The sequence below is a fragment of the Bidens hawaiensis genome, unplaced genomic scaffold (genome assembly GCF_021521415.1).
Source record: "Bidens hawaiensis isolate Kalapana, Puna unplaced genomic scaffold, B.hawaiensis_p1.1 tig00007248_1, whole genome shotgun sequence".
Taxonomy (NCBI): domain Eukaryota; kingdom Viridiplantae; phylum Streptophyta; class Magnoliopsida; order Asterales; family Asteraceae; genus Bidens; species Bidens hawaiensis.
The window spans coordinates 857293-869133 of NW_027491500.1; the positions used below are offsets into that span (position 1 = coordinate 857293).

Consider the following 11841-nt stretch of genomic DNA (forward strand, 5'->3'; position numbering starts at 1 on the left):
CTTGCAGGCGAAGTTCATCAGGCGAACTTAGCTTGCAGGCGAAGTTGTCGGCTGCAGCTACTGTTCGTCCTTAATCATCTTCGTTTCTTAACCAAATAACTCGATTTAGGTATCCACGTAATCGTCTGACCAGCGCCTACAAACCCCAACCATCAAATCGGCCTAACATCGATGTTTAAGGGGTGCGATTTAGGCATATAGGTTACGGGTTCTTTTAGGTTAACAATTAACCTATCAAATGCTAATCAATTCCAGTAATATTTGTTGTTTTAGGTTCGTTTATAACAAACTAACACAGATCTATGATTTTCCAAATCAAACCGAACCTATACGAACGATTTCTAACTATAAACGTACCTTGAACGAGTCGAACTACGAACCCGGTTAAGCCTTGATGTTGTTTTGGTCCGTCACGACGTTCCAGCACCAACAAGCTCGGGTTTTCGCCTTCGGATCTTGGTTCGTGTTGTGTCTGTTTTGGAGTGTGTAGAGATTAGGATGGATAAATGGATGGAATGGAAAGGATTGGGGTTTAAGGGGGTATTTATACTCCCTTAAGCCCATGGACCGAAGGCCCATATTTCCTTTTGGTCCATATCTAATCCCATCTAATTATCCTACTAAGTCTTCATATTTTGCTATTATTATTATCGTTCCACTAACTCGTTTATTTCACCCGGCAAAATAATATATTAAATATTACTTTAGAAATTTCGGGATGTTACACAAATAGTCCTTAACAACCTTTAAAAACGCTTAAAACGGCTAAAAATCGTATTTTCGGGAACTACAAGGACTAATATTGCCAATTCTTTCCTATTTCCGATTAAATTACAAGAAATGTTATTACAGATCCCAAGACGTTTTCTTGTTGTCCAAGTCGAAATCTCTATGTTATTATACCCGATTATGTCATTTATTGATTATTCGGTTTCCTAATATAACTATTTCCTAATAAACAAGTCTTAACCCTTAATATTTAAACAAGGCATATTATAAAATCTTAAATTATTACTTCAATACCAGCCCCCATACCTGTAATCCATGAAATTCTTCTTCCCCCATTGTCGGTTTCTTCAATTTCTTCAAGTTCTTCAAGCTATCGTTGACTTTCAAGCTTCAAGACCATTTGATCTCGATTATCTCTTGTTCCATTCATCGTTTGGGTAAGTTGTCTTCTTCAATGTTGTAGATTTTTATCTGTAGAATAAAAGCCCTCAATCAATTTTTTCTGATTGAGGGATTCTCGGTGGTCAATTAGACTCAAACCCGTTTAAGGGCATAATAGTCAACATCGTTGACTAGTCAATTTCTCATGCTTCTAGTCGGAACCGACGTTCGGTCAAAAAGACTTTTATTCTCATAACGAAATTTTAAGGCAACTTTCCAAAACCCGACTTCCGACTCGCTGTTCGGATTCTGGTCAGTACCGACTCACTTAAATCTTTAATTTAACATAACCGGAGTTCCAAACATCCGTTTGAAATGATTCCAGTGGAAATGAGTTCGTTTTACTCATATTTTCTTATCTTAAGGTTTCTGGTTTAGTTGATTTATCTCATTTGACGCCTTAGAAGACGATCTATTTAATTACTAACTCGTTTATCATTATTATTATTATTTATTTGCCTTCGATTTAAGGTGAATTTTATCATTCCCCTATTTTACTAATTTTCCACATGTTTAGGGGACATATGCGTACTTATTCCTATTTCGTATTATCTATAAATCTCAAAAAATGGCAAATGTGTAACTGTGTGTGATTGATCAAATATATGTGTTACCTTCTTACTTGTTTATTCATTTGTATTTCGGAGAGGTCCAACATATTCTCATTTGTAGTATGATCATACTATTGACCCACACTCTATTCGCTTGGCAATGGTCTTATTATTTGCTCATGGTTGATTTACCGGCACACGATTCTCTTGGCAATGGTTAATTGACACCTTATTTGCTCATGGTTTGATTTCATTACCGTAATTTATTGCGTTTTGCTTATTTCTTTTATTTATTATATTAATATTATATCATTGCAAAAACTGGTGATAATCTTACTCAACATGTGTTGTTGACAAACTCTATTTTCTACGCATATGCAGGTTTCTTTTTGAATTGAAGTTTGACATGAAGGACATCTAGAAAAGATCATAGGGAACTTAATGAAAACTATTTTAATTTAAATCTTGATTGGATTACCTGTTTTAAATTATTTATTTGTGTTTGAATATTTTTGCACTGTATTTGGAAATAGTTAATTTAATAGATACTGTCACATTTTATTTATGATAGTATCTTCGAGTTGTGAAAAATCGGATCACGCCCCGGCATTTCCGCCTTAGGTTGGGGTGTGACACCCTACGGTGAAAACTTGACGGTGGTTTTAGCCCTGTAACCAACCATTGTAAGACTATCAGATGTGTTCAAGTATTTGGGTGAGTATTTAATCATGAATCATGATGGATTTGATTTATGTTACCTAGAAGGCAATTAACTTGTTTTTTTTACTTAATTTGATGATGACCCATCGAAAAACTTAGCGCATAAGGAGCTGTGATGTCACCCGGTGGTTTTCCGTTAATAAGAAAACCAACAAAACCCTCGTTACATGCAGCACACCATGAGGGGTTTCAAGAAGGCACCATACTAGCATGGTAAAAGGAATGGGCCCTTGTGAATTCTAAGGAGCAACGCTCTAGGTGGGGTTATTTTGTTAGGTTAAGCCGCTTTATTGGAAACGTATCAAATGAGAAAATGAGAAGATTTTATTATAAAATTTTCACACTTTATTATAAAATCTTCTCATCGGCAAGATTATAATTGTTTTTCCTCCTATTCTTTTTTTTTTAAAAAATTGACTTGTGAAGCCAAATGTTGAATATCTAACTTTAATTAGAAGTAAGGTTGTAAACGAACCGAACGAACACAAACAAGACCTTCATGTTCGTTCGTTAATGAAATAATTTTTTCATGAACGGTTCAAGAACACTTACCGAACGAGATTTTATGTTCGTGTTCAGTTACTAAGGAAATGAATGTGTTCACGAACATAAACGAACACAAATAAAATCGGCAAAGCCTAGAAATTGAGACTGATATATTCATCAACGTGAATAATAAAAGCTTGTAAACAATTCGAACGAACATGAACAAGGGTATGTTAGTGTTCGTTCATTTCGCTTTAAACAGAAACGAATGCTTAATCGAACGAATATTTAAGTTTTTGTTCGTTTATTTAAAATTGAACACTTGTGTTCGTTTAACATAATTCAACAAAGATAAATGAACATAAATGAACACAAATTAGCAAATACAAAACTTTTTAAGTAGATAACTTATCCAAAAAATATTTAATTATTTTCTATTAACACATAAACGAACATAAATAAACAAACATAAATGAACATAAACGAATGTTCATGAGCATAAATGAACGAACGAAACATGTGTTCATGTTCGTTCGTTTAATTAAATGAACACAAATTTTTTGTTCATGTTCGTTCGTTTATTAAATAAACGAACATAAACGAACTTTCTGCCGAATTGTTCACGAAAAGTTCACTGAACGTTCGGTTCGTTTACAGGCCTAATTAGAAGACTACCCAAACGACATTATACAATTGGTGTGAAAATTTTATAATAAACTAGGTACAAATAATTGGAAGTCATCATCAATTAGCTAGTTCGCCATTATGTTTCCTTTAAAATACATTCTTTTTGTTCTCTATAATTTATGTATATTGTCTCTATTTGAAAAGAAACAACCATGAATCTAACTAATAAATGAAAATGAAATAGCAAAATGGTGAAAAAGATATTCATTAAATATTTTGAGTACAAAAGACACCATTCCCATCATAAATACCAATAATAGAATTAAAAAAAAAAAAAGCCATTAAATTTGATTTCATAGTCAATGATGTTCGGTCTAACTATTCAGAGTTGGAAAGGTTAACCCACTTATGTCGGCTTCTGGCCCGAGAGGTTTCAAGTTCAATTCCTAGTTCACATACGCTTTGAAATATGGACAAAACCACTGTAAGAAGGATTCAACTAATGTAAGGTGGGCTTTATGATGTAAGTCTTTCGAATTAAGTTTTCTAACAAGCTACACTTGGTTGTTCAAAAACAAAATCGAAATTACTTCTCAATCATTTCCTCACTTTTATCTTAAATATATATAAATAAAACCTTTAAAAGCTCTGTTGCTTCCTACATTCTCTCAAGCCAACAAAATGCCTTACTTGTAAATAAAGCATTCTTATGCATTTGACCCGAATTCACGGACATGGGCCCCACCAAACCTTATAGCCCTTAAACGGGTTATAACAATAATTAATTTCAAATTGATTATTTAGGCTTTTGATCGGAAGTAGGATATAAGTCGGTTAACGTAAAACTTAGCAGAAAAGATACTCCAAATAGCTTGATTAGCTTCAAATCGGATGTTTGAACTTCAAGTTAACAAAAATTAAGCTATTTTGAGCATCGTTTCGTGTCAAGTTTTATATCAATCGACTCATATCCTCTTTCCAATCAAAAGCCCTAAAAAATCAGTTTAAAATTCAGAAAAAATTTAACTTCGTTAATTTTTTTTAACGGGTGACCCATTGAGAGCCAATTTTTTTAAATTTGGGACCACCAGTGAAAATAAATTAAGTTGAGATTATTGTCGACAATAGTAGTTATTTGAGATTATTAAAATCCCATTTACAAAAATAGATATTAGCGACCGTATAGATCGAATGGCCACTCTCAGTTTTTTTAGTTAAGATTGATTACCCAAAGAAAATCATGGACTTGAGGTGACAAAAAATGTTAAAGCAAGAAGAAACAAAAATCTAAAGTCAAATCATGAACCTTGCCATTATATGTTTATTGCAATCTCCATTTGAAAGAACCAATAACGAATCTAATACTACATCTAAAAGTTACTACGAAGAAGAAGATAATAGTTATCTTTCATAGATTCGAAACCATATTAACGAGATAAAAAGCCAACATCACATTTTTGAGGTGGTCATTATGGTTTTTTTTATAGATGGCTCAGCTTTGATTCTTGGCTCATGCACGTATTTAGGTATTAAACCCGGGTTTTTAATATCCGAACCTGGTCCTATCCGTAGGGTATGGATAGGGTATGACTATCAATGCTGAAACCCGAACCCAAACCCGTACCCGATATAAACCAGATAATACCCGAAACCCGGTTATAGTAATACCCGAAACCCGGGTTTTTTGCATACCCGAACCCCGTTTTTTTGCATACCCGAACTAGATTTTTTTGCATATCCGGATATTAGTGTTTGTGCAATTGTGTATGTGTGACACTTGGCAGTGGTTGTGTGGCTACCCACAGATTTATAGCCTACGGATCTTTTATGAACCACATATTTGATATAAATATTATTTTGAGCAACGCCTTTTGATATACCAAACAACAATTTGAAACACAAAATATATGTTTTTTATATCATTGTTTAGTAGTTTGCATATGTTTGAATGAACTTTGAAGTTTATATGCAAAAAATAGAGTTAGAATAAAAAAAACGAAGCAGACTTGTTAACAGAAGAACGCTGCAGAAAAATGGTTTTTTTAATACCCGGAAATAAGGTATTCAAATACCCGGAAAACGGGTTTTTTTCAAAACCCGGAAATAGGGTATTCAAATACCCGGGTATTAAAGACCCGCTTCAATACCCGGACCCGAACCCGACCCGGGTATTACTAATACCCAATTTTCCGATGTCCGATCATACCCAAACCCAGTTCCATACCAAACCCGGGTTTTTTTAATACCCGATTTGTGCACCTCTAAATAGAGATGACAAGTGTTATAATCCTCTGAGATAAACACCGTTGCCATTGTTACATATGCATTTAAAAAAAACATATATAAAAACAATATAAAAGTTATAATACCTATTCTTTTAACAAATATTAGTAATATACTAAATAATACTGTATATATAGATTCCCTAGTTTGATCGATGACGACGTCAAATTATTGTTATTTATGTAACCCATATTGACACCTATAGTTGCTAGTTTGATCGATGGCACGCATTCGATTTTTTACTGTAAGTTGTAATTCTTTATTGAATGGAAAGCAATCCGTCTTTTATCATTTTAGATGGTATAAGAGCCACCTTTGGCTCCCTAGTCCCTACCACCTCAATCGCGCCACACACATACATATAAATCTTAGTCATCTTCACTTGACACAATACCTAGACAAGGCGACGTGTTGTCACGGCTGCTCTTTTGTAGCGTGCCATGGATGTCGCCCCAAACCCACTTCCTTCCACTTCTTTAGTTACTTATTATCTTTTTGTATTGCATTCTATTATAGTTTCGTTACGGTTCAAGTTTCCAAAACTAATTGTACTCGATTTTAGACTTTGATATTCGGCCTTAATAGTATTGTTTTGATCACTAGAAATCCTCTTATACAAGTTGTCATAACAATTAAATTAATACATAAGGTTGGTTTCATTGATTTTTAATTGAGCCACATCCATCAATTAAATTACTACTCACTACTACTCACTACTGGCCTCTACACCTCTTTGATCTTTGCATCTAATTTTTTATGATTACATGTCAAGTTGAGACGGATCTCTCTAATTGATTTATCAAGATTAAAGCAATATAATTCTAGTTGTGATATTGATTGTGTTTATCCTTCCTAGGACAATGAACCAAAACAGGGGGAAGCCGTCTGCCGCACCAATGTCAAATCATCCTTACCTCAGTTTCTGTATCGAGTAGTTTGTTGTCGTGCCGAGGCTCCGACTGACCACGATCACGTTGTCGCTCCTTTACTTGACTACGCTCCTCCAATGTCCCTTGGCAAAACTACGAGATCACTAACTTTAAGGATATTGATTATTTTTAGGGCAGAATCATGAAGAATATGGATTTTTTGCTGAATTTTGGAGATGCACATAGAAAACAAGATCGTGACTAGTTTTTTTTTTTTTAATTACTGTTCTTTTCTTTTATGTTTCCTTTTCTTATTGTCTTCCATGAGTGCCTGATTTTCCACCGCTTTTACTGTGAGGGGAGTATTGAAACATATAGTATTTAGAATTTAGTATCAAACTCACGGGTCTATTATATACAGAATACAATAATTGATTACCTTACAGTAGGTACAAAGCAACCTATATTCATGAAATTGATAAATGAAATCACATTACACGATCTCGAAATCATCAACCTATATTGAGCTTAATTGTGGATGCTGAGCGTAATTATGAAAACATATCTGGATACGAACGTAATTAGATTTTAACCTTAAACGCATTTTGTAATTAGCTTGATATTCATTCGCGTATCTAATGCATGTTAAGCATTTATAGTAATCCTCTATTCAATAGAATACAATTAGTCTTTTACCATCTTACATCTCGAAGCGAACACTAATAGAAAATTAGGACATGGGGTCAAGAGACATTTAAGTGGAAAAACTGACCCCAATTAAAATATATCTTGAGTCCCCACACTAGGTCCTGAGTACATTCTAAGAAATGTTAACCATCCAAACACAAATGCTAGCAATAATAGTTGCTTACTAGTCAATCTAGTCTAAACAAAAGTTAATGGATTGAATTGTATAGTATAGTATAGCATAAGGTTGCACAACTCTTCCCTCACATAATATAAATAGATATATGTGAACAAACACAAAAGCCTAAAGTTGCCACACATTAGATAACAAAAAGAGAGAAAGAGAGAGAAAGAGTATGGCTTTAGAGACGCTTTCTTCCAATGAGCTCCTCAACTTCATAATCTATGACACCATCTCTGCAACCCCTTTTACCTGCAATGACTCATCTGAAACCACCACCACTACTAATAATAATCCTTGTAGCAGCTTCTTCATCCATCTCCAAAACCAAAACCAAAACCAAAACTCAAACCCTAATCCCATATCTGAAGAACTTGCAGGAACTGCAATGGATATTATGAGTTCTAATTCTTCTCTCACTACAACCACTGCAAAGATGTCTTTGGCAGTGCAAGCTTACAACAACAACAACAACAACAATGATATTAATATTAATATTAATAATAATAATAATAATAACAATAATAATTTAGGAGTTCAAAAGAAGAAAAGGAGAAGAAGGCCTAGGGTTTGCAAGAACAAAGAAGAAGCTGAAACTCAAAGAATGACTCACATTGCGGTCGAAAGAAACCGCAGGAAACAAATGAATGAGCATCTTGCTGTCTTGAGGTCTCTCATGCCGGAATCATACGTTCAAAGGGTTTGTTTCTTACTAAATGTATATCTTAATTTTGTATTGAATGTATAGGGTTTAGTCTTCATGAATTGTTTAATTTGATGGATATATAATGTTTTTGAATAAAGTTGTATAATGCAAAAAGCATTTTGCATATGTGGAATTAAATTAGAACATGATTAAGTGCTACAAAAAGTAATCATTATACATATATTTTTTTCTTATTGTCCTTCAAAAGAACACATTGGAATTCACTTTTGTTCTTTCTAAAGAGTGTTTTTTTAACAATTTTATGAAGATTATGAAATTATATTTTAAAATTTTAACAATAAAATTTTAAAATTCATCTTCACCAATTTAAACAGCTGTGTAACATCTCTCTCTCATGGTACAAAATCTACAAACACTGTAGTTAACAGTGTTTGATATCTATAAAAGCATTCTCTTCTTTTTAGAGATCCTTTTTCTTGTCAATTTGTCGGATGCAATGAACAACAATAACATGCCAAAGTTTTACGGTTACAAATGGTTGACTTCATTGTTTAGGCTTACAATATTAATAATAATAATAATAATAATTAGTTCATAGTGCTGGAAATTTAGTATAGTAATTATTGTAATTTAATTATTATTACTAAATGTGACTATATTTGAATGAGAAATCGATAAATTGCAAGAGTTAAAATTTTTTAATAATGACGGTTATACCCCTTTGTGTTAAATTTTTCTAGGGTGACCAAGCTTCTATAGTTGGTGGTGCTATAGAATTTGTGAAGGTGCTTGAACATCTTTTGCAATCTCTTGAAGCTCAAAAGTTTATGACTCAACAACAAGAAGAAGGTGGACAAGATAGTTATAATAATTTCACAAAGTTATCACCTCCATTTTCACAGTTTTTTTCTTATCCACAATGCACTTGCTCTCAAATTCCCAACAAGTACGCTTCAAAAAGCAAGGCAGCCATTGCGGACATCGAAGTCACTTTGATTGAAACGCACGCCAATCTTCGAATCATATCGCGAAAACGGCTCACTCAACTCTCAAAAATGGTGGCTTGTTTTCACACACTTCATTTGTCTGTGCTACACCTTAATGTCACCACCTTGGACCCTTTGGTTCTCTACTCCATCAGTGTTAAGGTATGCAACTAAATTAACTATCAGCTGTTATCCGATAATAATCCATCAGGGTCGGCTCAAAAAATGTGGAGACCTAAATCGAACAAGATTTTGTGGCTTTTTCATGACAATTGTTAGGGGGGGGATTTCTTTATTACAAGTTTTGAATTCATAACCTATACTTAGTAACAATTAAGCTTACCGTTACACCAATACGGTACTTTGAATTTACTTTACACATTATAATATATCTATATATAATGTTTTTTAAGACTTGAAGCCTTAATTAAGTGTGGGCCTAAAAGCCTAACTTATTTTCGCTATCCCGTGAGCCACCCCTGTAATTCATACCTACACTTTGATAAATGTTAATCCTAATTTTTCATTTTTGTTGTTAAAAGTAATCCCGGTATCATAATCATCATAGATTTAACACTCGATTTACATACTCGATTTCACTACTCACCAGTACGTTTCTCCATTTTGTTTATAATTATTACTATTAGATAAATCGAGTGAAAATCAAGTATAAATCTATAACGACTACGCTACCAGGATTGCTTGAAGCAACAAAATGAAAGATACGATTATCACAGGTCAAGTTTTAAATTTGAATTATTATTATTCGTCAATAAGTTATAGTAAGTTAAGATTATTGAAACCAATTTTCCTTAAATTAAAGGGTTGTTTTCACGTAAAAAGAGAGGAGATGGCTACGTCTAATTAAATTAAACGGTATGTATAGGATGTGATATATTGCTCATGCAAAAGTGTGCTTAGAAAATGACTTTACATTGGATGACTTCACAATGCCAAAAAACCAGCTTTTGAGATACTACCAGTGCTTTCCTTTTTGATCATTAGACACCATATTCTTTTTCTTGGAAAATAAAACTTTCATCATGGTCAAGGAAATAGAACTAACCAAGGGGTCGGTCTATCCAGTTTTTAACTTTTTTTGCAAATATAGACGTGGTATTCTCCAATAATTTACCAATAATACATTACAAGACATCATTTTGGAAGAAAAAGAATTATATATTTAAATATTATCACCATGTGTGACCTAATTCCGTTAATGTTTTTAGAAGTGATGGGCAGAAAAAGATGTTTGTTTCCAAAAACAACATTGTTTCCAAGTTTTGTTTGGTTGTCTTATATTTAAATTTAAGGAAATATTATTCAACATATTTGTGTTGATATATGTTAGCATATATGTAGTTAACGTATATGTTAGCATAGTTAGCGTATATGTTAGTGTAGTTAGCACATATTCTTATCTATAAATACTTGCTTGCAATCACTTTTAGAAATTGAATGATAATCATGAATTGAATTTTACAATTTGAAACATCAATGAAATAACATTCAAGAAATAATATGTAGGTGGACGAAGGATGCAGACTCAACTCAGCAGATGAGATAGCAGGTGCAGTCCACCAGATGCTTCGAATAATTGAGGATGAAGCTATCCTATGTGTTGATTCAATAAACTAGAACAAATAGTTGCTCGTGTGTTTAACCCTTTGTGCTTCTGTATAATCACCATAATGCCTCTCTCTCTCTCTCTCTCTCTGATTTTACTTCATGTATGATGGTAATTGTCTAGTTGAGTTAGATGTTTTCAAAGATTAACTGAGTGATGTGAGTTGAATGGTGAGAGTTTTATGCTGTCAACATGTATATAATCATTATTAAATGTCGGTGATTTGCTGAGGAAATCAATTTAGTAATTGCATAAGTGGATTATTGTTGTGTTTAGTGGCTGGTTTTCCTTATGGTTTCATTCTGGATATCTCAGGTTCGAATTTCAGCTTATGTGCGGGTTCTGAAATATTCATAGCACCACTATTAAAGGGACTCGAACTTGGGTAGGGTGTGGTTGAGGAACAGCCCTTAATGGACCTCTCGACAACCATTTGTGCGAAAGGCGGTAAAAAAAATAATAATTAAGTAAATTAAAAACAAGCTTTTAATATTTGATTTTCTTTTTACTTTTATCGAAAATGTACTTTGGAAAGTTTAGTTTGTTTTATTTTCAAGAAAGTTGAAATGATTATCAAAACTACCCAAATTTGTTAATTTAGGGTCAATGAAAGAAGGCAAAGAGAAAGACAAATAGTACAGCACAAATTCCCTTTTACATTTGTAATTTTATGGTTTATATGTATGGATATCTTCAAATTTGCACTCTTCACATGCAATGCCAAAACTTTGGGGAAGAGAAATCTGAAAAGGGGTTGTTGCTTCTGTGTCATGCATGCAGACATTCATGTTTTGGTCTTCACAAACTTTAAAAAAATTCATCATATAACAATGTAAGAAATTGTTGGTTGCTTGTAAACTCCATTGTGCGTTACCAATGGATTTTCGTCGTTAGGCTATGTTAATGGTCGTCAATGAATCAATGATACTCCTATACTCTACAGCGGTGCAATTTGCAATTATTTGCATTCAATGAACAACCCACATA

The 11841-nt window shown here is 33.3% G+C and overlaps 1 protein-coding gene across 1 annotated transcript; it reads left to right on the top strand.

The window, feature by feature from the left end:
• The first annotated feature begins 7749 nt into the window (after window positions 1-7749).
• On the top strand, window positions 7750-10879 carry LOC143634826 (transcription factor bHLH94-like). Its single transcript, XM_077102809.1, has 3 exons — window positions 7750-8274; window positions 8982-9389; window positions 10755-10879. The coding sequence occupies exons 1-3, from the start codon at window positions 7750-7752 to the stop codon at window positions 10863-10865; spliced, it is 1044 nt and encodes a 347-aa protein (XP_076958924.1). The 3' UTR covers window positions 10866-10879.
• The last annotated feature ends 962 nt before the right edge of the window (window positions 10880-11841 follow it).

Excerpts from the sequence above, each read along its gene's own strand:
- LOC143634826 (XM_077102809.1), top strand. The coding sequence starts at position 7,750 with ATGGCTTTAGAGACGCTTTCTTCCAATGAGCTCCTCAACTTCATAATC. Across the intron at positions 8,275-8,981 it reads CGGAATCATACGTTCAAAGG|GGTGACCAAGCTTCTATAGT; the intron begins GTTTGTTTCTTA and ends AAATTTTTCTAG. Across the intron at positions 9,390-10,754 it reads TCTACTCCATCAGTGTTAAG|GTGGACGAAGGATGCAGACT; the intron begins GTATGCAACTAA and ends AATAATATGTAG.